Below are 25,695 nucleotides of genomic sequence, written 5' to 3' on the forward strand. Positions count from 1 at the left end.
AATTTTTCCTTATTGCTCATACAATTTAAGTCTTTTAAGGTTTGCCTTTGATAAGTACTCCTGCGATGCCACCCAGTAACATAAAGGGATGAAGGAGGGCTCCTGGATCCAAGTCCAACCCCGGACCTGCCCAGCCTCCTGCAGACACGAGCAGCTCCGGCGGCGGGGACGCCCGGTTCACCGGCGCCTGTTCCCGCCCTCCGAGGGCCTCACCTAGGCTGTCCTGGGACCGTGTCCCACCCCACGCGCGCGCCGACTTCACGCCCCGCGTCCCCCCGGCTGCTTTCGGGGCAGGGCCCTCCCGGCTCGAGCAGCACTTGGCTGACCGCTCCCCGTCTCCCTTTCCTTCTCCGCCTTCCCCCCGAGTCTACGGGCTCCGTCGCGCTCAGGGCCCGCACTACGCGGCCTCCGCGACAAGGGTGCGGAGAGCGCGCCCCGCATCCCCGAAGCCGCCGGGAGGAGGGCGGGGCTCGGAGCGCTCTCGGGCCGGACTACGTTTCCCAGGAGCCCCGGCGCCGCCTCGCGGAGGGATTCTGGGCTCGCGTCACCGCCGCAGCTCTGGACGGAGGGACCGCTGCGCGGGACGGGAAGTGTGCGGGGCCCGCCAGGTGCGCGGGGCTTGGGCCGGGCCGGCGGGAGGGCGCGTGCGGCGGGGCGGAGGGAGCGGGGAGACCCCAGGTCCGGTCCGCGCGCCGGCTCTGCCCGCCGCCTACCGAGGCCGGGCTCGCAGCGAGGAGCCGGGGCTGCCGGCGCGGTGACGGGGTCGCTCCCGTCGCGCCTCCCGGGCTCCCCACCGGTTCGCGCGGAGGTGCCGGGCAGAGGGTGACTTCTTTGGCGGGCAGCTGTTCTTACGGGAGTCCCCCTGAGTGAGTGACTTCTCCCCCTGCTGCTGCTTTTTTCCTTTTTCCGCTGGTTCTTGATTCTCGCCGCAGCGTGAACGCAAACGGCCCCGGCTTCTCGGGAGCGACGGCGGTTCCCCGCTGGGTGGTGCCGCCAGCCCCGCGCGCTCGGCCGCCGAGCGAGGCCTCGTCTACTCCTGTCCCCGCCGCCCGCCGGGTGCCCGCGGGTCCAGGCGGCTCACGGTTCGCGCGCGGCCTCCTTTCCGGGAGCGTCGGGCTCTTCCTAAAAGGAAAGTTGTGTCCCTAGAAGAGACCCAGCGTGGCCACCATCGCTTGTTAAATGTGCGGGGCGTCCTGGCGGTGTGTGCACGTCATAAAGGGAGTGTTTGCTAAAGTGCATTCCGTTCTCAAGGTGTAATCGGATCTGCAACTACCAGCTGTGAGTGTGCACATGGGGCGGCACCCTGTGCGCACCCCTGGGTTCTGCTGGGGACACTGTGGGAGTCCTACATCCACTTTTCCTAAGTCTGGTAGACGAGGCTGGACAGCTTTCTGGGTGCCAGTTTGCTCTAAAATACTCATTGAAAATGTCAGTCTTATTAATATTTTTAGTGTTTAAGATCAAGCACTTGCCCATTGCAGATGCCAAATACTCATGAACTTATTCAGAGTATAAACAGATCCTGTTCTCTTATGTGTTTATTATTATTATCTTTCCTGTTCTCTTTTATCAAGAAGTGTATACTCCATGCCCGGCCCATGTGGCTCAGTGGTTGAGCGTGGACCCAGGAGGTCAGGGTTGGATTCCCATCAGGGCGCATGCTGGGACCTGCAGGATGCAGCCAATGGATGGTCTGCTGTCATGGATCTTTCCATCTCTCTATCCCTCTCCCTTCCTCTCTGAAATCAATAAAAAAAAAAAATGTTTTTAAATACATTAGAAAGAAAATAAAAACATATTAAAGAAAAACAAAAAGCAAATGCTCCATATCCCTGAGTGAAGCACTGTCCCTGACTAGGTCTTGCCAGTAAGGACAGGGCCCTGTGCCTGGTGTAAGAGACCCCTTGGTCAGCTGTGGGTCTCTTTGTGCCTTTGTTCAGCCCACGGTGCTTCTTGCACTAGGGACTGGGAATAACGAGGAAGAAACACTAAGCTTTCCCAGTAAAGTAGGGAATGACACAGAAAGGGAAGACATTTGATCTTGTAGGCTGTATTGGGTTTTTGCCAAGAGGCAAGAAAGGAAACAACATTCCTGACATAAGAATAGCATGTGTTACCATGGTGATAGGAAAAAGTGTGGGTAGTTGTGGAGAGCGACCTCAGTGTTTGGACAGGTTCAAGCTTCGGACTAATGAGAGCACAGTCCTTTCATGGCCACATGCAACTGCTAGCTTGGAGGGCAAAGCCCCCCAGCACAATTATAGCTAAAGGCTATAGTTGTAAGTTTGAACCTATGATCCGAACACATGGTCCCACATGTCTGAGTGATGTGGATAGAGTTCAGGTGCATGTAATTGATTAGGATCGAAACCCACGAGAATGCTGTAAACATCTTGACCACGCCCTTTGCCTTGTGGAACCTTCTTTACTAATAAAAGGGCAATATGCTAATTAGATCAGGATACCTTCCGGACAAAGCCATGGTGGCGGGGCCGAGGCAGAGGTGGTTCGGGGTGATCAAGCCAGGAGAGGAGGGCAGTTGGGGGCAAGTAGGCCAGCAGGGGTGGCAGTTGGGGGCGAGCAGGTTGGCAGGGGAGGTAGTTGGGTCTGGCCGGCAGGGGGGCAGTTGGGGGCGAGCAGGCTGGCAGCGGAGGGGCAGTTGGGGGCGAGCAGGCTGGCAGCGGAGGGGCAGTTGGGGGCGAGCAGGCTGGCAGCGGAGGGGCAGTTGGGGGCGAGCAGGCTGGCAGGCAGGTGAGCGGTTAGGAACCAGTGGTCCCGGATTGCGAGATTGGGCCTAAACCGGCAGTCGGACATCCCCCGCGGGATCCCAGATTGTAGGCCGGGCTGAGGGACACCCCCCTTCTGTGTGTGTGAATTTTGTGCACTGGGCCACTAGTCTGGCTATAAAATACAGACATGGCTTGTAGTCCTTGGTGCTGTCGCTAGCTCCCCATCAGAGGGGACAGTGTCCCACCCAGACCCAGCTTTTTTCTCTTGTCTGTCTTTTCTCAATCCTTCACCGCCCCCTCTCAGGCTCACTGAACCTGGCTGAGCTGGCACGGCACATAAGGCACCCAATGTGGGGCCTGAGTGCGGGGAAATTGTGATTGTGGGGTGAAAGGAGGCTCCGTTAAGGCATGCGTGCAGAAAGTGAAAGTAGGGTAGGGAGCAAGGTTCGGTAATTACTGGGTGTAAAACTTGGGAAATTCATGATCACAGGAAGGGGATCCCTAAAAACAATGCTTAGTGAAGCATTGTTCAGTTTTTAAGGAGAAAATAAGCAGTAGAGAAAGTAAGCGGCAGAAAATAGGAAGGTAGGAAATAAGCGGTAGAGAAGAGAAAATAAGATAAGAAATAGAAGATTGAAAATAAGAGAAATTATAAGATAGAAGATAAGAAATAGGAGATAGAAAATAAGAGGTGGAAAATAAGGTAGAAATCTCTTAGGTTTTTTTAAGCTACTGTAAAGCGAAAAATGGCTGTGGTTGATGTTGTTTCTGACACAGAAGTGACCTACGTTGTAAGCTCTTGCGGCAGTTGCGTTGTTTCTGGGCTTTGGTTATTTCTGCTTCTACAGCCTGATAGCTCCCTGGAACTGTAGGTCCAGACCCAGAGTTGGAGGTCTCCAGCTCTGCAGGACCGAGGGCTGCTTGTTTCCATGCAGCAGTGGCTGAAGAAGCTGAGGAAGGGACCAGACTTCTGGCTGAGCTGGCGCGGCACATAAGGCACCCCACGTGGGGCTGAGTATGCCATGGCCGAGCGGGCTTGCCACAGGTAGTGTGATGGGCCTTTTAGGGCTAGTGAGGTAGAGAAGGGCCCAACCCAAAAGATACGAAGTCCACGCTAAGGACTAGGTCCATTTTCCTGTAAGTTCTGGGAGACCAACAGAGAATCAAGGAGTGAAATTAGTGTTTTACAGAAATGATGCTGATGTAGACACTCACTGGTGTGGGAGAGACCCGGGGCAGAAAGCCAAGTTGGGTGTCTAAGTCGAGAATATGAGGGCTTGAACCAAGGCATAGCAGCAGGAATCTAGAGCAAGGTATTTAGGAGAGGGGTTTTACAGGATATGATAACTGATTGCATGTTGAGAGAGACACTACCATTGCTGGGTCTGTAGATGTCACACTTTGTTGTTAATTTACTTTTTTAGAAGGAATGTGTTTTCAAGGGATGGTATTCCAGAATGGGAAGGAATTACTCCAGGAAGGGGTGAGGTTGGTGATACTCAGATTTCAGAGTGGCTTGAAGTGTTTGTAGCTGACAAGTTGGAGTCAGTCCTTAGCCTTTTGCACGTTGTTGGAACCGGCTATTTTCACAGCAAGTTTCAGGCAGCACTTTTGTTCTTTGGGCAGGTGTGTGCACGCGCCACGCAAGCTGGCTCTTCCCATCGTGGGATCTGAGCAGGCCGCCGTCCGTTTGACATCTCATAGTTCTCAGCTTCAATAATCTCTGCTTGTTTAGCTGATGTCTTACATGGCATCGTTTATTAATTTAAGGGATTAACGTCTTTCAAAACTTGAAATAAAAAAGCAAAATCATTTTATTTCCTCCACTCATGTGGAAAATTACGAAATGCCAGTCATCTCTCTCTAGATCCACGGCTTATTGTATAGGATGTACCTCAGGAATGGCCGGGTGGAAGTGCTGCGCAGGACAAGGTGTGTGGGAAGGGTCTTCCCTGCCTCGGCACATGGTCACCAACCGGAAGCTCCAGGTGTTTGCTTCATTAACTAAGAATTCTTACCCTGTGTCTGACGGTGTTCTATGTGCTTTACAAATAGCGACTCATGTAATTATCGTAGGGACCCTGTGAAGTAGGCACATTTCATCCCCATGGTACGGATGGAGAGACTGGGATGTGGAAAGGCCCAGACGCTACCAGGAAGTAATGGAGCGGGTTTTGAACCCCGGGGGTCTGGCTGCAGAACCCATGCTGTTGGCCATAGTTGTAGCTATGCACCTGAGTCCAGGACGAGGATAGAAGACATAGTGGTCTTTTCATTGTAGACATTGGCCTCACTGTGCGCCCTACGTTGGGGTAGACAGTGGGGACAAAGCAAGCACATGTGTTGTGTCCTGAAGATACCCCGAGCCTCATTGGAAATAGAGACTGGAAAAGACTGAGGATGCAATGGTTAAGCTGATCATAATGTTTGAAAGCATTAGAGAAGACTGGGAAGTACCACAGATGAAAACTAGGAGAAGGAAGCAAAGTAAAGAATGAGCTTCAAGAACAGCTGAGAGGCCAGCGGTGCCCTCTCTAGTAGGTGTCATCGGTGAGACTCGTTCAGTGGTGTGGGGGGCAGAAGCCATAGCGCTTTTGTTTATATAAATGTGTATAAAATTGCAGTGGAAATTGTTAATATCTCCAGAAGAGAAAGGGGGCAAATCATATTAAAGAGAATAAAATACAAAAGAAGTATAAATGTAGACAAAATAAAAATATTTTAACACAGTAGTCAAGAGATTGAAATTTAAAATATAGTCTAAATTTAAATCAAGTTACAAATGCAATGTTTATAGACTTCTGCTTCTGACCAAGATGGAGTAACAGGGAGTGACTTATCTTCTTGCCCAAACAACAACAGCAAAAAGGCAAAGTACATGAAACAATTGTTTGAAGACACTGGATGTCAGACAATGCAGGACAGTCATCTCTGGGAGATGGAAAACCAACGAGGTAAGCCCTCTGGTCGCCCCAGGGTATTGCCTGGAGAGGGTTTCCAGGTCACCGCAGAGGAAGGTGAAACTGCAGTGGAGCCCAGCAGACTCCCAGAGTGTTGGGCATGAGCAGCATCTAGAACACAGTGAAGGGAAAACTGTCAACCTCAAATAGTAAGCAAAAATGTATTTCTACAACACAGGTAAGGCAATGTATAGAATGGGAGAAAATATTTTTTATATGTTTGTATTGATTTTTAGAGAGAGAGGAAGGGAGAGGGATAGAACGATAGAAACATAGCAATTCCACTCCTAGTTATATGCCCTAAGTAATTGAAAACAGGGACTCCAGCAGATTCTTGTATGCCAGTATTCATTGCAGCATTATTCACAAAAGCCAAAACCCAGATAAATGGATAAATAAAAGGTGGTCAGTCTTTACCATGGAAAGGAACGAAGTTCTTGCTGTATCATGGATAAATCTGGAAAACATGCTAAGTAAAATAAGCTAGACACAAAAACACAAATATTGTATGTTTTACTTAGATGATATTTCCAGAATAGGCAAATTCATAGAAACAAAGTAGACTAGAGGTTATTGGGGCTTGAAGGGAGGAAAGAATATTGCTTAATGTTTAGGAGTTTCTGTTTGAGGGGAAGTTTTGGGATTAGTAGTGATGGCTGCACAACATTGTGGATATAATCAATGTTGCTGAATTGTACACTTAGCAGAAAATTTTGTGTATATTTCACCATAATTATAAAGACTAGTAATGTAATATACTGAAAACCATTTAATTTGTATGCCTTGAATGGGTAAATTGTATGATATGTGAGTTATATCTCAATAAAGCTGTTTTAGAAATGTACAAAGGCAAAATAAAGACATTTATTTTGTCTGACTTACAGAAGCCGAAACAATTTGTTATTAGCAGAACACGTTACCAGAAATGTTAAAAGATGTCCTTCAGGGATAAAGGAAATGAAACCAAATGGGAATCAATCTCTACAACAGCTGTGTGAAACTTGTGGGTCGCGACCCCTTTGGCGGTCGAATGACCCTTTCACAGGGGTCGCCTAAGACCATCCTGCATATCAGATATTTACATTACGATTCATAACAGTAGCAACATTACAGTTATGAAGTAGCAACGAAAATCATTTTATGGTTGGGTCACAACATGAGGAACTGTATTTAAAGGGCCAGAAGGTTGAGAACCACTGCTCTCCAAAAAAGAATGACAGGCACTGCCAAGTACAGAAATAAAAGTATATTTATGTATTAATATTTAAGTATCTTTAAAAGATAGCTGGCTGAGCATTAGCGTTCTACAGCTGTGTAACAAATTTCCACAAATGCAGCAGCTTCAAACAGCACTCACTAGCTCACAGTTCTGTGGGTCTAAATCTATTGAAGTGTGGCTGTGTTTTCTGCTCTGATACCTAACAGCTGATAGCAGGTGTTGGCTGGTGTGAGTTCTCAGCTGGAGGGTGTGTCGGGTGGGGGGTGGGGGATGCACTTCCAAGCTCACGCTAATTCCTGGCAGGATTCTGTTCCTACAAGGCTACAAGGCTGAGGTCCCTGTTTCTGTACTGGCTGTCGGCTCCCCCAGACGGCCCACACTTCTTGCCACGTGGCACCTTCTACCTTCAGGCCAGTAATGCTCACATGTTTCTTGTGCTTCAAATCTTTGACTTCCCTTCTGCGATTAGCTGGAGATATCATATTTCTTATCTGTAAAGTGAGGATGTTAGATCAGGTCAGGTTTTGTTTTGTTTTTCGTTAGATTTCCTAAAAAAGGATTTGTGGTAGTAAAATAATTTGATTCCAAATGAAATTTAGCATTGAACCTTGGAGGTTAAGGGGGGGAAAGTCAATCTACGTACCTCTTTTCTTCCTACTCCTGGGAACTTGTGGAGTATCTCTGACGTTCCTCTGCGGTGGTTTTTGAGTTCTATCCTGCTGGGAAGAGAGAGTCTAGGCTGAGGATTTATGAAGCGTCCCAGGCACAGCTAACTTTCCTTGTGTTTCTTTCTTCTCTCCAGCTTTGCCTTCTTGGATCTCTCGTTCCTCAAGAAAGTACCAACAAGCACACAGAGGGCATGGAAGCCCAGCCACTCCCTGCCCGGTTCCCCGTAAGCTGAGCTGCCTTCTTTGTTTTCCAGCTTAGAATCTCTTTTTGCTTAAGTTCTGAGTTCCTTTGCCCAGAACTTCAGAAATTGTATCTCAGACATTCTTCTCCAGGAGACTAGCACCATGTATTTGTTGTATTGGTAGGAATGTTTTTATTTCTGTTCATATAAAAAAACCTCAAGTTTATGAGTAATGTGGTCAATAAATAGTCAAGTGAGGTAATATTGAGGAATGAAGCACTTTTTGTCTGCACTTTTAAATAAAAGTGCTTCTTATAGTTTCTAAACCTAAAGCTTAGCAGAACTGGTTTTGGGACAATAAGTACCTTTTAGGACTTGACCAGAATCCAACACAAATAGTACTGACTCCTAAATAAAGTCATGTTCACCTTCTTTCCCTCCCCCAGTGCTCTCTGCCGAAACTCTCTGTCAGGATTCAGGAAAGGGAGAGAGACAGTCTGGCTCAATGCAAACTTGTTTCGTGTTGTAGGCACTGGTGACCTTCAAGGATGTGCTTGTGAACTTCACCAGGGAGGAGTGGAAGCTCCTGGACGCCGCGCAGCAGGTCATGTACAGAGATGTGATGCTGGAGAACTATAGGAACCTGGTTTCCTTGGGTAAGACGAACCTCTGTTTTTGGAGATGCACTGCCTGTGATGGTTTTGGTTCTTCATTGACCAAAAGGTATGGAGACCCTGAAGCATGTATCAGAGTATGAGCTTGTGTTCAGGGACCTAATATCTTTGGGGCATAGAATAGGGGTTTTTATACTCCTCCTTTCATGGGGGAATTAGTTTTGATTTGTTGAATTTATAAAATGCACATTTTGCTGCCTCTGTAGCCTTACCTTATCTGCTCTTCAGAAGTCCCCATGGTCTGGGGCTGGTGTTGAATCTGGGAGGCTCCTCTGGGTCCAGCTCAGAGTTCTGCAACCCTTGCCCAATTCCGTATCTTTCACTGTGAACAGGACATCGACTTCCCAAGCCTGATGTGATCCTCCATTTGGAAAAAGGGGAAGAGCCATGGCTGGTGGAGAGAGGGACTCACCAAGATGTCCATCCAGGTGAGGATCAGACAAGTGCATTGCAGGCAGTAGCCTAGATAACCCATTGGTCTAGCATCCCTGGAGATAGTGATCACTAGTTCTTAACTCTTATCATCACCGTTCTCTCATTTTTACAGAATCATTTTTCTGTCTTTGCCTGTCTTTTACCTTTCACATAGTCCCTCCCACAGCCTCTGTGTGTGGGCTGGGGACCCCAGCACCCGCCACTGTCCTGAGTTCCCTCTGCTAGTTAGGAAACTGCAAACAGAGCTCATCCGTTCCCACTGCTCATTTTCTCTTCCCCGGAGCTACTGCTCTCAAGCACCTGTGCTCTCGCCACACTCTTGCTGTTTATTTAATGTCTTTTTAATTTATACCTATTTTATTTTCATCTTCATATGTAAAATGCAAATTGTTATGTGAATTCCGAACATCACTTCTATTCCCTACTTCCCTGTGTAGAAAACCAGCCTTCTAGGCTAAGAGACAGAAAGTACTCTTTGGTTTTCCTCTTCCTTTGTTCTCTGTAAGTGATCTTTTCACACATTTTCCTTTCTGAGCTCAAAACTCAGACGTTTACCCCCTGAGCCTCTTTGGTGTTGCTTGTCTGAGTCATGCTGCAAATACCCAACTTCACCTGAGCCGAATAGCCAGGACACTTACCCGTGACCCGTGGGGGTTAGTACAGGCACAGCTTTCTAAGCCCCGTGCTGCCTGTATTCATTTCTGTCTGACACCTAATGTCCAAGTCTGTCAGGTGTGTCCAAGTCTGTCAGGTGTGTCCCTGCACTCAGGCTGTAGCGCTTTGGTGATGTAGACCAGAGGCATTGCCTGGCATGACTGCATTCATGGTCTAGGAACATTGTATTGGCTGTAGAGTGAAGAATGCCTGTCATGGGGAGGACCTGGAACAAATAGACAGATTGGGTCTTACATCATTAATGGTAGGATTAGATGATGGGAGTGCCACCCTTTCTGTGGGATTGGTTTTATTGCCCCCCACTCCCACTTCACTGAATACCATATTCCAGTCCTGTGGTTTCTCCTTACTCTCTGCTCCTTCTGTGTACTGTTACCTAGCACATTTCCTGTGTACTGCTGTGTTCATCTCTGTCAAGGTTTCAGAACCATGTCTGAAAGCAACTCTGTATGTCTTATATTTTTGTCTCCACATACATCCCAACATTCTAATGTTAGTTTTTTTTTAGTTATGCAAATCTTTTTCATTTATTTCAGATATTGATACTGCAATTGAAATTAAAGCAATTTCCAATAAGAGCATTTCTAAAGATAAACAATCCCATGACATTAAAAAGGAAGGAATGGTAAAGAGTGATCTGTGGTATTTGTCATTAGAAGAAGTCTGGAAATGTGAAGATCAGTTGGACAGGTATCAGAAAAACCAGGACAAACACTTGAGGCAAGTGGCATTTACCCAAAAGAAAGTATTTTCTCCAGAAAGAGTCAATGAACATGGTAAATTCAGGGAAAACTGTCTTCTTCCTGGTCAGCTAGTACAGAGAGGGTATTTCCACAAACAAGACTCATGTACTAAAAGTTCAAAAGGTGATTTAGTTATTAGTTGTCATCAGGAAAGCTCTGTAAGTAATAGTAGTGAATGTGGCCAAACCTTCTGTCGGAACATTCACCATATTCAATTTGCAAAAACTCAAACACGAGATAAATCCTACAAATGCCCAGAGAATGATAACTCTCACAGGCATGGCACATCCCATGGTATACCCAAGGGTAAACATAGAGAGAAACCGTATGAATGTAAGGAATGTGGAAAATTCTTTAGCTGGCGTTCTAATCTTACCAGGCACCGGCTTATTCATACCGGAGAAAAGCCCTATGAATGTAAAGAATGTGGAAAATCTTTCAGCCGTAGTTCTCACCTCATTGGACATCAAAAGACTCACACTGGTGAGGAACCCTATGAATGTAAAGAATGTGGAAAATCCTTCAGCTGGTTCTCCCACCTTGTTACCCATCAGAGAACTCATACAGGAGACAAACTCTACACATGTAATCAGTGTGGGAAGTCTTTTGTTCATAGCTCCAGGCTTATTAGGCACCAGAGAACTCATACTGGAGAGAAACCTTATGAATGTTCTGAATGTGGGAAATCTTTCAGACAGAGCACACATCTCATTTTGCATCAGAGAACTCATGTTCGAGTGAGGCCCTATGAATGTAATGAATGTGGGAAGTCTTATAGCCAGAGATCTCACCTCGTTGTACATCATAGAACTCACACTGGACTGAAACCCTTTGAGTGTAAAGATTGTGGAAAATGCTTCAGTCGAAGTTCTCACCTTTTCTCACACCAAAGAACCCACACTGGAGAGAAACCATACGAATGTCATGATTGTGGAAAATCCTTCAGCCAGAGTTCTGCCCTCATTGTGCATCAGAGAATTCATACTGGAGAGAAACCATATGAATGTTGTCAGTGTGGGAAAGCCTTCATTCGGAAGAATGATCTCATTAAGCATCAGAGGATCCATATTGGAGAAGGGACTTATAAATGTAACCATTGCGAAATTACGTTCGTCCTCAACTCTCCATTTATAGTACGTCAGATAGCTCACACTGGAGAGCAGTTCGTAACCTGCAATCGGTGTGGGACAGCACTTGTTAATAGCCCTAACCTTATGAGACACCAGACAAGTGATATTAGCGAAAGTACATATTAACATAATGAATGTGAAAAACTTTTCACAAAGAACAGTAACTTTACTTAGCTTTGTAGAACTCTCTGGAGCAGTGGTTCTCAACCTCCCTAATGCCGCAACCCTTTAATACAGTTCCTCATGTTATGGTGACCCCCAACCAAAAATTACTTTTGTTGCTACTTCATAACTGTAATTTTGCTACTGTTAAGAATCGTAATGTAAATATCTGATATGCAGGATGTATTTTCATTGTTTGTGACCCACAGGTTGAGAACCGCTGCTCTGGAGAAAAGCTGTACAGCTGTAATCCATGTGGAAAGGCTTTCAGTCTTGTACTGTCCTTTATTTTTTTTGCACTGAGGACATCACTAATCCATAGTGTGTGTACGAATTCATTTCTGAACGTCAATTAACACATTTTCACATTTTATGAAAAATAATTGTTTCCATACAAAGGTTTTCTCTTCTTGGAGCGGATCCTAAATCTTTAGTTTCTGTCCATGACCCTAAAAAAGTTTAGGAAGAGAATCTGTTTTAATTCTGTATAAATGGCTCTCCTGTGTATAGGGACTGACCATTATTTGTCATTCTCTAGCAAACAATATATATGTTAAATGTTCAATAGTAAAATGTGTATATCTTTCCCAGAAAAAAAAAATCTAGAAATGATTGTGAGGATCACGAGCCTTCAGAACTAGAAGGAAAATGATTCTGTTTAACTCATGCTCTTCATTGTATTGTTGAGACCCTGTGAATTGGCTCAGGGCTCACATTTTGGAAAAGGTCTGTTTCTATTGATTTTTGAACAAGTGAGAGACATTGATGTGAGAGAAAACATTGATTGGTTGCCTCCCACAGGCGCCCTGACTGGATGGAACTGGCAACCTGGTTATGTGCCCCGACCAGGCGTAAAATTGGCAACCTTTTGGTGCACAGGATGATGCTCAACCAACTGACCCACACCAGCCAGGGCCGGGTTCACATTTTGAATGAAGTCAGACCCAGATCTAGATCACAAGCCCCTCCATTACTGCTGCTCTCCTTAGTGCTTACATATGTGTAACATTCCTATCAGAACCAGTTTTCATTGTAAGCAGTGGTTCTTTGTGTGAATGGAAGAGAAACCCCTTAACCAAGCCCCTTAGACTTTCTGATAACTTATGGCTCAATTTTTCTCAACTGTATAATGGAGGTACTACCAGTGTCTACCTCAGAGAGTTGTGTGAATTCGTTTGATAGCGTGTATAATGTATTTAAAACAGTGCCTGGCAAATAGTGCTACCTGTGTTGGATAGTAACATTAGCAATATTACTATTTTTAACATCCTAAGGAATGTGGGAAGAGAGTGTCTATGGATGATCACTGAAATATCATGATAGTGCAATTTGCAATATAAAAATGTATAATAAAATGCTTATTTATAGTGTATCCATGTAATATGCTGACATTAAAATTATGAAAAGTTCAATAACAGGAACAATGTTGAAGCTGTCATGTGGTATGAAAAAAAGCATGATAAAAGTACATAGGGATTGTCCTGGCTGGTTTTGCTCAGTGGGTAAAGCTTCGTCCTGCGGACTGAAGGGCCCCAGGTTTGATTCCAGTCACAGGTATGTACCTTGGTTGCGGACGCATCCCCAGTAGGGGGTTGCAGGAGGCAGCAGATCGATGTTTCTCTCTCTCATAGGTGTTTCTCACTATCCATCTCCCTTCCTCTCTGTAAAAAAACAAACAAACCAGTAAAACATATAGTTTTTAAAAGTACATAGGGATAAAATCAAATATGCAAAAAAAGTGAACTGTAAAAAATGAAATGAATGTTGCTCAAAACTCTTAAGTTGTCATATTAATAGTAGTCTACATATTGGTGAATTTGGCATTTACTTTTTTTAAAGTTTTTTTTTGTTTTTTTTTTAGAGAGGAAGGGAGAGAGATAGAAAGAAACATCGATCAGCTGCACACTCCCTACTGGGGATGTGCCCACAACCAAGGTACATGTCTGGCATCGAACCTGGGACCTTTCAGTCTGCAGGCCAACGCTCTATCCACTGAGCCAAACAGGTCAGGGCTGGCATTTACTCTTTTTTCTTCCTTCAACTTTTCTGTTCTTTCCATCTCTTCTAAGAATACATATTACATTTAGGATCAGGAAAATAATCTTGTCAGTGATGGGATGTTTTCCAAAGTTCTTATCTACAAATAAGCTAGAATTGTAAGGGAGATTGAGAAGGTCACACGATACAAGATTAATATACAATAAACTTTTAGTTCTGTGTACTAGCAGTGAACAATTTAGAAATGAATTCAGAAAGACAATCTCATTTACAATGATACAGAAATGTGGAAGAGATAATGAAACAAGCAAGGTCTGTATAGTAAGAATTGTACATTGTGGAAGTTCCAGAAGATGTAATAAAGAATACATAAAACGTGGTAAGTGGAGTAAAACTAGTCCAGAATGGGAAAACAATGTTAAGATGGCAATTCAGAGTGTGGCATGTCTTCAAATTTTTTGAGTTATTAAAGTATAAATTAGAACTGTTACCATATGACCCATCAATTCCATTCCTTGAATTTAAAAAAAATGACCGTGTAAAAAGATGCCATGTGTAGTAATTCACAGCATGTGAATGGACAAATTTTGTTTTAGCCCTATAATGAAATAGCACTCAGTAATAAAATGTAACAAAAACAACATCATGGTTATATCTCAAAACACATTTTAAGTGAGACATAGAAGAGTATATACTATCTGACCCATCTATAAAATTTTTCAGAATATGACGTGCGCTGACCACCAGGGGGCGGCACAGAATGAAGGAAGTACCAGGCTGGCGGGGAAGGAAGGCTCCGATTGGCCCTGATTGCCAGCCAGGCCTAGGGACCCTATGTGTGCTCACATTTCATGCACCAGGCCCCTAGTCTATAATGACAGCAGACACATCAGTAGCTGCCTGTGGTTGGGGGTGGCAGAGTGACAGTGCAGACAGGACCGTAAACGCCTTTCATATGGAGTGAGGATGTATGTTGTGTGTAAATTATACCTCAAAGTTTTTATTTGAATTTGGAATTTCAGAAAACCATGGGCTTTTGGGTAACAAAAGCTGCAGCTCCAAGGGAACACTAATACCAATAGTCAGAAACTAGACAGCTTGATATGATGTAGCCAATCTGCTAAGCCCTTTAATGCATTAGATTATTTCTATAACTTTGAGGAAAATAGTAATAAACCTTCTATAGTTAGGGCAAATTGACAGGAAATGGTGGAGCTTCATTTGAGAAATAACTAGCAAGTGTGTGGCAGATCTCAATAAAATAATGTTTGACCGAGTAGAAGGCTTTATAAAATTAGCTATTGTAATATAGAAAATACTTTTCAAAAGATTGACACATTTAAAAGATATCCCCCACACAGACCAAAAAGAATGTTTGAAAATGCCACTCGCTAATTTTGAGGGGTAGGACTAGTTTTTATTAAAATGTTATATTAATATGTAATACATTTTTGAGTTGTTAAATTATAAGTTAGAACTTTTACCAAAAAGCATGGACCTTAGTATACTTATACCACTGCCGTGTTTATTCTGTTACTGTCAATTACTGTAATGCCTTGTATTAATTAAAGCGGACAGGGCCGGCTCGCAGGCCGGGCAGGAGAGCCAGAGCTTCCGGCTGCAGCACAGCCCCTCCCGGCCCTCGGCTCCCCCCGCCCCGTGCACCGGAACTCCCGCGGGGGCTTCTGGGAGTTGTAGTTCCTTCCTGTGCGTCCCTGTGGGCCGTCAGCGGCTCCGCCAGGCCCGCGGAGCTTCGTTCCGCAGCCGGCGCCTGGCAGCCGTTACCCGGTGCGGTGACCGACTGGAGTGGGCTCCTCTCCCCGGCCGCCGCCGGGCCAGCCAAAGTCTAGCGGGAGGACGCAGTCGTCTGGCTGCAGATCCGGGGGGTGGAGGCAGCCAGTCTCCCCCAGACCCTCCCTCTCTGCCCCTTCAGGGTGCGGAGCCGACCCACCGAATCCCTTTTCCGCGCGGGTGCTGAGGGGGCGGAGGTGGGGGGCCCGGCGGTGCCTGAGGGAAGGGCCCGTCGGAGCTTCCCCGGGACGGGGAGACCCTCCCCTCCGTCCTGTCCCCGCGGCGCACCGAGGCGTGGGCATGGGCACCAGGGTGCGCACCGCTGCCATCTGGGTGAGTCGGTTTCCTCTCCTCGTGAGAAGCTGCCCCGAGGCCGATGGGCCCGCAGCGCGCGTCTCCGGGCGGTGGCAATGCCCGAACCCGACGACAGGACTGTTGCCGGACTGTCAGGTTCCCTACCATCGGGAGGTGGAGAAGGTGCTCGTGTCAGGGAAGCTTCGCTGAGGTCGTTTAGGCGCCGCGACACCCTCCTTTAAGGAACGCCGCTAGTCACGGTTTGTGCAGCGGCGCCTTTATCGACGGGGCGCCTTGCAAACCCCAGTGGACGCCGGCGGCCTGGGCCGTAGGGACCCGGACGTACCGGGTCGGACCCAGCGCACCGCCTTCCACCTAAGGAAGCACTTCCTGCTTCCCACGCCCCTCGCGCTGGGGCCGTTGCTAAGGAAACGGGGGTTCAGGGAACCCAGTCCCCGCGCTGCCGGGCAGCCGTCTGGTCGCCGAGCCGAGCAGGCGCTGGACCCGGCGGCGCGTCCTGGGCGCAGGGAGGGGCGGCACAGGATTCCGTGGCGCTGGAAGCCTGTGCGAGCGAGACAGGAGTTTCAGACAGGCCTTGTTTTCATCCCTTCGCCATATTTCTCTCTCCTGGAGGTAACCAGTTTGGTAGTTTCTAGTTCACCCTGTCAGTGATTCTTTTGGGATGAAAAGCAGACAGACACACACGCACCTGGCCTGGCTCATTGCTAAGCTTTGTCAGGAAGCCTTTTTTCCTGCCTTGAGCCATTTCCTGGAGTTCAACATGCCTTGTCTCACATGTACATCTTGGGGTTTGTTTTTCAGACAGTTTTTGGCGTAAGCTTCCCCTGCACGCTTTCTGTTTTACCTCCTCCCGTCCCCTCACGTCTCCGATGATTCCTTGGACCCTCTTGTTCTCACTGGGCGACTTTAGGGACATGGCTTGTCGCCTGCAGCTCAGAGCCTGGCGCATGGGGCTCAGACTCCGCTCCAGGGAGGCGCTCCCGTTGGGGATGAGCAGATACTGGTGACGGTGGAGATCTGCAGGGTGTGGCCCACCACGAATCTTCCCTCATTTCCCGCATTTCCTCTGCGGGGAGCTGCCCTCTGCATTTGGGTCCCCTCTGCCTGTCTCCCAGGTTTGTGAGACCTGCCACCTAGGTTTTGTGTGTGATAGATGTCTGGGCTTTTGCTTTTACTATTCTGGTAGGTCTCTTATTTCTATTGGGAGTTTTGGGGAGATTAAATCACCCCACTGCTACCGACCTCACCCTACTCTCAGTGGCTTAACAACAAAGAGGAACAATCAGTGGGAGAGGTTAAATGAATTTGTTCACGGACATAGAAATAGTGAGAGAAGGAGCTCTAACTGAAACCGAATCTTCAGTCAAAATCTACAGCCGGTGTACAGCTGCCTAAACAGGGTTTTCTTTTGAGCACCTGGCATCAGTTCTTACATAAGTGGCTGGCCGATGGGGTTGAAATCTCAGGTGCTCATCGTGCTTGTGGGGTTCCTGGGGCCTTTGCAGAGTCTGGGGTGGGGGGACTGTCATCATCGTGTTGGGTTTCCCATTTTAATTTCTCTGGCTTCTGTCCCTCAGCAGCCCCGACCGCAGTCTGCAGAGCACCCAGCCTGACCTGCAAACATGTTTTGTTGGGGCCCATAGGATACGTGCTCCCTAAAGTGGTTTGCTCTTGAATCCACAGGTCCCACCCCTGCAGGAAGGCGACAGTTCAGGCAATAGGATCCGAAAGCGCAAAGGTCAGGCACCCATTGTGGGCCTGGGGACCCCTGACCAGAGGCCTCTCCCTGGAGGACCCCAGCAGAGGCACAAGCACCACAGGACAGAGCAGGCCCTCGAGTGGCAGTTTATTTCCCAGGAACAGTGGGAAACCACAGAGTTCCTGGTGAGTTGCTTGTTTATAGATTCCCACTTCTTTATTGCATTCATTTATTTACTTTTTTGCTGGGGAGAGGGATGTGATTCTTAAACTTCAAGGGTTAAGTTAATCACTCCTCAGTTCATGGCCTGCTTATCATTCCAGTTCCTATCTACCTTTATTTACAGATTTCCTGATTTCTCCATATTCAGTTTCCATCTTTTTCACCCCCTAACATTATTTTTAATTGACATTCTTTAGTTGATGTGTTTATAACATGTGCATTATTATTGCTGTGACTGTCTTTCCATTTCACGTCGGCGTGTGCATGCATATCTTGCTGCGATGCTTGTATTTTTCAGCGAGCGCTTGTTCACGAGGCACCTCTGCTTCTGCGTTCATCCCCTCGGCTGCTGGCAGCAGGGTTGGTGTGTCCACGTCCTCACACACCCAGCAGCACTGACCTTGTCTTTAGAAAGTGTGATTATAATATGTCTCCATGGGTTTTGTAGTCTTTGGAGTCCTTTGGCATTGTCAGGTGTTTTTTGTTTTTAATTTTAGCCATTCTAATAGGTGTGTAACGGTATCTCGTTGTTCTAACGTGCAATTTCCTAATGGTAATATGATGTTGAGCATTTTTATATGCTTATTTTCCATTCATGTGTTTTCATCTTCAGATCTTTTGCCCCACAAACTGGCCACTACTTAGAGCTGTTGCCTTTTTTATTCCCCTGAGCTATTAACGTATCTTCTCTCGCAGTGGTCACTTCTGTAGAACCCTTCCCGTGACTGCCCCAGACATTTATAAGCAGCATTGCTCTCCTCTTCCTCTGTGCCCATCTTGTACTCTCTATTTTATTTACACCCTGTTTTATTTGTATGTGTTTAACTCTGCACTGCTGAATGCTTCTTGCAAGCAGGACTGTATATCAAAGGCATCTAGTTGAATCGCTAGCACCTACAGGCCAGGAACTGTTGCAGAAGTAGGGTGACCAGCCACCCATGTTTGTTTCAGCTTCTTTGACTCCCAGTGCGTTTATCCACATTCACCTTTGATTTCCTGTGCATTGCCGAGCACTTGTGGGCAGGACTCTGTTTCCACACTGTGACATCACCTGCAGCTCGGTCAGGACCTGGCTCCTGATATTGTCATGTCCTGAGTGAAAGGCTGACTAATATGGTGCATATTGATGAGGAGGTTTTCAATAATTTTTTACTCTTGTCACAAAGTGAAATGTAACTAATGAAGTCTCTAGGTCAGCAGTCTGTTGTTTCCCACAAACTCAGTCAGATCATCTGAGATGGTGGGGAACCTGGTATTGCAGAGGCCACTGTCGTTCATGGACGTGTGCGTGCACTTTACCTGGGAAGAGATGCAGCTGCTGGGCCCCGCCCAGAAGCACCTGTACAGGAGTGTGATGTTGGAGAATTACAGCAACCTGGTGTCTGTGGGTAAGTGCTGCCGCCCTGAAAGGAATGTCTGTGGTCTCCAGGCTACTTCTTGGTTGCTGAAAGCTGGGAAGTGGGGAGTGGGGCTTTTGTAAATCCTTAGTGATTTTAAACTTCTAGTCAGAGGCCAGGTTTTCTTAGTCTTGCTTTGTCATCAGATTATGCTAGTTGAATGTCTTTATTTAGCCAACGTACAAAAGGGAAGCTTCACCATGCTGTCTCTTAACTGATTTGTCCCCCTCCTTCGTCATCCCTGAGTCCTGGGTGGCTTCGGTCTAAATTGTCTGATTCTCCATTCACAGGGTATCAACACCCCAAACCTGACATCATCCTCCAGCTGGAACAAGAAGAGCTGCGCACGATGCAGGGCCGAATTCTAAGTCACGGCCATCCAGGTGAGTGATCAGGACATTTAGATTTTTGCATTTTTATTTGGAATTGGTGTGAATTCTGAAGTGATGTGCACCTCATGTTTGTGCTTCTTGTCTCAGCTGTACCCATCCTCTCCTACTTACTCTCCTCTCTGTCTTTTTCAGTCTTCCTGCTTTCCCATCCAGCAGACACACTTCATTATGCATCTAAGCAGCTTCTCCTTGATATCACTTGATGTAATTTTCACATCCCTTCTCTTTCCTTTCTTTTTTTAAAATGTATTTTAAAATCCCTTACGCTTATCTTCCACAGCAGTCCCAACTTCCTTCTCCCTGCACCACCCCTCCATGCTTCTCCATGCTGATCACTGATGTTACCACTGTCCTTGCCAAGTGCATTTCTGCATCAGTTGATAGTGTCTGTTTTCCCACCTGCAGCCGTCCCCCCCCTGCACCCTCTGCACCCACTGTCACAATGCACAGGGATGGGATGATTCTCCTCATACTTCATGGACTTCTTTTGCTGTTCCCTCCGAGTCCAAAGGGGTATTTTTTTTAGATTCATCACTTTCCTCACATAGTGTAACTTTAAAAAGACTTCTGTTCTAAAGACTTAAGCTCTTTATTCTCTTTTGGTGATGACAGTTCATCCCTCTTTCATCTGCCCTTCGGTACTGGGTGGCTTGGTCCACAGGGCATCCTCCTGCCAGTGTCACTTCCTTATCTTGTTTTCAGAAACTAGAATTGTCTCTCCCACGGCCCGTAGCCACATCCCTCGTCTCCCACGTGTCTGGCTGTTGCTGGTGCGTTCCGCTACGCTTCTGGCTCTTCCTGGTACTGGGGAGTCCGCTTCCTCCTGCACGTGCAGTTCTCCTCACTGGTTTTACTAGGCCTCTTAGTACTTTGGTCCTTTAAAGAAGAAGTTCCCCATGTTTTCACTTTCCACCCACAAGGCCAACATTGTTTCATTTCTTATAGTTTTTTACTGATTAGTCAAGTTTATTCAATTATCCTGTTTATGTTCTTTTTTTGTTTGTTTGTTAATCTCCATCCCAGGATATTTTTTCCATTGATGATTTTTAGAGTGGAATGGAGGTAGAGGGCTGATAGAGACACACACACATTGGTCGGTTGCCTCGTGCACGTGCCCCAACTGGGTTAGAGATCTAACCTGCAACCCAGGTATGTGTCCTTGACTGAGAATCGAACCAGCGACCCTTCAGTGCATGGGCTAAAATTCTAACCACTGAGCACACTAGCCAGGGCTATATGAATTCTTTTTTTGTTGTTGTTAATCCTCACCCGTACTTTTCTTTTTTTAAAAAAAAATTTTTTTTTATTGATTTGAGAGAGGGAAGGGAGAGGGAGAGAGAATCACCGATTGGCTGCACTGTTGGGTGCACAGGTCCTTTATCCTTCCGACTGCTCCAGCTGTTGGATCCGAGCCCCTCTTCAAGGGACTGGACCTCTTCAGACACCAGGCATTTGACAGAGAAGCCATGAGAAGTTGTGGGTATAAGGGAGTCTGTATTGTAGCCTAAGTAGCATTGCTACTGTAGGAGCCATTAGACAAAACAGTTCTTCAAAGCAAAGTCCCATACAGTAGCTGCACACTGGCTGATCTTTCCCACACAGCAGCAGCAGCCTCCAACATAGGAGCCATACGGGAGCCTCACACAGCAGCCGTTATTAGAGCAACAGCCGCCCCAGTGGCTGTACACTGGCTGGTCAGTAACGGACTTTATAATAAGTTGGACAAAAGAGGCTTCTTTCTAAATATTGACACCACTATTTTGGGTTATAGAAGGGCATGCCTGCTCAGTGTACATAGTCACATTATTGTGTCCTTGCTCTTGCACCTGCATATAGCAACCTATCTTTGAGCACTCCAATTAGGATTTCCAGGCTCAGATTAGCCTTGAGCATCTGGCATACTCTGGACAGGGTTCACACAACATCCCACACTGGGGATTGGACCTGAAACCCAGACATGTGCCCTTACTGGGAATCGAACCATGATCTCCTGGTTCATAGGTCAAAGTTCAAACACTGAGCCACACCAGCAGGGTGAGGACATTTTTTTTTGTGTGTGTGTGTTTTTTAAAATATATTTTATTGATTTTTTACAGAGAAGAAGGGAGAGTGATAGAGAGTTAGAAACATTGATCAGCTGCCTCCTGCATGCCCCTTACTGGGGATGTGCCCACAACCAAGATACATGCCCTTGACCGGAATTGAACCCGGGACCCTTCAGTCCGCAGGCTGACGCTCTATCCACTGAGCCAAACCGGTTAGGGCAGGACATGCTTTAATTGGTTTTAGAGAAAGAGGAAGGGAAAGAGAGACAGAGAAACATCAATATGAGAATGATATGTCAACCAGTTGCCTCTCACATGTGCCAATCTGGGTATGTGTTCTGACCCGGAATCCAACCTGAGACCTTTTAGCATATAAGGATGACACTCCATTCAACCAAGTCACACTGGCCGCAACTTTTTTTGTTTGTTTTTCTGGGATGGGAGCTTGTACTAGCTTTTTCCTGTGCCTGGAGTTCTGAAACATCATGATGATGCTTCTTGTGCCTTTATTTTCTTGAATTTGCGTATTTAGTGGAACTTTAGTCCCAAGAAGACTGTAATAGTTTGCAATGTTTTCTGCTTTTTCTCCTGAGCTTTCGAGTGTTGTAAGTATGCAACTATTGTTTATTAAACTAGAGGCCGGAAGCCAAAATTCATGCAAGAGTAGGCTTTCCTTCCCTCTGGCACCCGGGACCCAGGCTTCCCTCACAGCCCCGGCTTCATCCAGAAAGTCGTCTAGAAGGTTGTCCAGAAGGATGTCTGGTCTAATTAGCATATTAAGTTTTTATTATTATTGATTATTCTAATGCTTAGAGCTTTCATCTATTCTCTGTATGTTTTACTCATTTTTCCTTTTGCCTTTTTTGGCTTGTTTACCCATTGCGCAAACCTTTTAAACTGAAAACAATCTTTAATTATTTTCAGTTGCCTATTCCTGTCTTTATTTTTAGTTTTCCTTTGTTTTCCCCAGTGCCCAGGAGTTTGGGGATATTTATACTTCATAATTTACTTATTTTCTGTTGCAATATCTGAAACTAAAGCAATAACCTGATGGCATGGCACTTTAAAGCAATTTTATGCTATACCATGGTCATGTTTTTATTTATAACATATTTTTATTTCTAGACAAAGTATGTGATTTTGATAATCACATGGAATGGTATCAGGAAAATCAAGGCAAGCTGGGAAATATGACAAAATACTATGACTGTACTACCTTTGGGAAACTATGTCTTCTTACTACAAATTGTGGTTTTTTAAGACAAAATCTTTATAAATTTGGCACACATGGGAAGAATTTGAAATATAATATAGACTTCAGTATTAATTATGGTGGAAAGAATCCTAATGGGTTTTATGCACAAAGGGAATCAACCCTTCATTCGGAACATGGATAAACTCTTTTTTGAATAAAATACTGTGAAAGTAATGAACCTGGAATATTTGTCAACAAGAAGTCACAACTCATGTGCCCACAAATCTATGTGGAAGGTAAACCCTTTGAATGCAGTTACTGATGGAAGGTCTTCAGTAGCAAGTCATACCTTGTAGTGCATCAGCAAACTCATGCAGAGGAGAGGCCTTACGAGGGTGATGGATGTGAGAAAGACTTCAGCAGCAAGTGCTACCTCATTGAATATCAGCGAAATCATACAGGAGAGAAATCACGTGAATGTAATGAATGTGGGAAAATTTTCCGGTTCAATTCACAATTTGCTATACATCAGAGAGTTCACACAGGTGAGAATCATCATGAATGTTGTGCATGTGGAAACGTCTTCAGTAGGAAAGACCAGCTTGTTTCACACCAGAGAACTCATTCAGCACAGAAACCTTATGGTTGTAATGACTGTGGGAAAGCTTTTGGGTTGAACTCACAGCTCATTATACACCAAAGAATTCATGCAGGAGAGAAACCCTATGAATGCATTGAATGTCAGAAAGCCTTTCATACAAAGTCAAACCTTCCGGTACATCAGAGAACCTATACAGGGGAGAAACCTTATAGTTGTAGTGAGTGTGGGAAAGCCTTTACTTCCAAATCACAGCTCCTTGTCCATCAGGGGCTTCTCACAGGAGTAAAGCCCCATGGGTGCATTCAGGGTGGGAAAGCTCTCAGTTTGAAGTTACAGCTTATCGTACGTCAGAGAAGTCACACAGGAATTAAACCTTATGTGTGCGATGAATGTCACAAAGCTTTTAGGAGCAAGTCATACCTCATTATACACATGAGACCTCATACAGGAGAGAAACGTCATGAATGCAGTGAATGTGGGAAATCCTTCAGTTTCAATTCATAACTCATTATACATCAGAGGATTCACACAGGAGAGAGCCTGTATGAATGCTACAAATGTGGGAAAGCCTTTAATTGTAAATATCAGCTCATTCCACACCATAGAATTCATGCAGGGGAGAAGCCTTATGAATGCAGTGTCTGTGGAAAAGCTTTTGGTTTGAAGTCACAGCTCATTATACATCAAAGAATTCATACAGGAGAGAAACCCCTTGAATGCAGTGAATGTCTGAAAGCCTTTAATACAAAGTCAAACCTTATTGTACATAAGAGAACCCATGCAGGGTAGACGCTCTATGGTTGTAGTGAATGTGGGAAACCTTTACTTTCAAGTCACAACTTACTGTACATCAGGGAACACACACTGGGGTAAAACCATATGGATGTAACCAGTGTGGGAAAGCCTTTAGTTTGAAGTCACAACTCATTGTACACAAGAGAAGTCACACAGATGTGAAACCCTATGGATGCAGTGAATGTGGTAAAGCTTTCAGGAGTAAGTCATACATCATTATACATATGAGGACTCATACAGTAGAGAAACTACATGAATGCAATGAATGTGGGAAATCCTTCAGTTTCAATTCACAACTCATTGTACACCAGAGAATTCACACAGGAGAAAATCCGTATGAATGCAGTGAATGTGGGAAAGCTTGTAATAGGAAAGATCAGCTCATTTCACATCAGAGAACTCATGCAGGAAAAAAACCTTATGGGTGCAGTGAATGTGGGAAGACCTTTAGTAGCAAGTCATACCTCATTATACACATGAGAACTCATTTGGGAGAAAAACCATATCAATGTACTAAATGTGGAAAAGCCTTCATTTGGAAGTCACTACTCATTGGGCACGAACAAACCCATGTAGGGGAAGATCTTTGTAAATGCAGTCAGTGTGAGAAATCCTTCAGTGGAAAGTTACGACTCATTGTACATCAGAGAATGCATGCAAAAGAGAAGCCCTATGAATGCAGTGAATGTGAAAAGGCATTCGTTAGGAAATCCCAGCTCATTGTACATCACAGAACTCACTCAGGAGAGAAACCCTATGGATGTAATGATTGTGGAAAAACTTTCTCTCAGAAATCAACTCTCAGTGCACATCAGAGGGCTCATAGAGGAGAGAAACCCTGTAAATGCACTGAATGTGGGAAAGCCTTTTGTTGGAAGTCACAACTGATTATGCATCAGAGAATTCATGCAGGTGAGAGAGAAAAATTGATGAATTAAAAGTGAGAAACTTTCAAAAGTAAATTCAAATCGAAGAGAAAGTATAAATGAAATCATCTCATGCACTGCAAAACTTGTACTGAATGGAAACCTTATGAAGGCACAGCATGTGGAAGGGCATGCACAGAAAGCTGTTTTTACATCTAAAAAACATCAGTGCATACACACAGGAACTCCATGAGTTTGGTGAACCCTACAAATATTTTCAGTTGTAGGTCATACCTTCCTATAATGTTGTACAGCTGTGGAACCATATGAATGAAATGAATGTGGGACAGTCGGTTTTTAGATATGATAAACTTCTCTGAGGAAATTTCATAAATGAACATCAAATACACTCATTTGAAAATCATAACTTATTTAACAGGAACATGTATTAATGATAGAAAAATTCTACTCTTCATTGCAAAATTCTTTTTTTTTCTTTTTTTTTTTAAAAAATATATTTTATTGATTTTTTACAGAGAGGAAGGGAGAGAGATAGAGAGCCAGAAACATCGATGAGAGAAACATCGATCAGCTGCCTCCTGCACATCTCCCACTGGGGATGTGCCCGCAACCAAGGTACATGCCCTTGACCGGAATCGAACCCGGGACCCTTCAGTCCGCAGGCCGACGCTCTATCCACTGAGCCAAACCGGTCTCGGCACAAAATTCTTAAATGCAACCTTTTGCTGGAATAAAATGACTCACTAAAATACCTTTTAGTAATAGAAACCACATATATGTT

General features: G+C 45.4%; 2 protein-coding genes across 2 annotated transcripts; both read left to right on the plus strand.

Annotated features, from left to right (window-relative positions):
- Window positions 1-367: 367 nt before the first annotated feature.
- Window positions 368-8,786, plus strand: LOC132222269 (zinc finger protein 701-like). Its single transcript, XM_059677146.1, has 4 exons — window positions 368-608; window positions 7,711-7,800; window positions 8,288-8,481; window positions 8,639-8,786. Exons 2-4 carry the CDS (start codon window positions 7,768-7,770, stop codon window positions 8,784-8,786), a joined length of 375 nt encoding a protein of 124 aa, XP_059533129.1. The 5' UTR covers window positions 368-608; window positions 7,711-7,767.
- ZNF268 (zinc finger protein 268) lies at window positions 8,288-25,375 on the plus strand. Its single transcript, XM_059676777.1, is given in 7 exon segments — window positions 8,288-8,414; window positions 8,765-8,860; window positions 17,365-17,565; window positions 18,864-18,990; window positions 19,290-19,382; window positions 22,562-24,049; window positions 24,052-25,375. Coding segments are annotated over 6 exon segments (2,835 nt in total). The 5' UTR covers window positions 8,288-8,414; window positions 8,765-8,848; the 3' UTR covers window positions 24,966-25,375.
- The last annotated feature ends 320 nt before the right edge of the window (window positions 25,376-25,695 follow it).

Source organism: Myotis daubentonii, chromosome 19 (genome assembly GCF_963259705.1).
Source record: "Myotis daubentonii chromosome 19, mMyoDau2.1, whole genome shotgun sequence".
In the NCBI taxonomy this organism is placed as follows: domain Eukaryota; kingdom Metazoa; phylum Chordata; class Mammalia; order Chiroptera; family Vespertilionidae; genus Myotis; species Myotis daubentonii.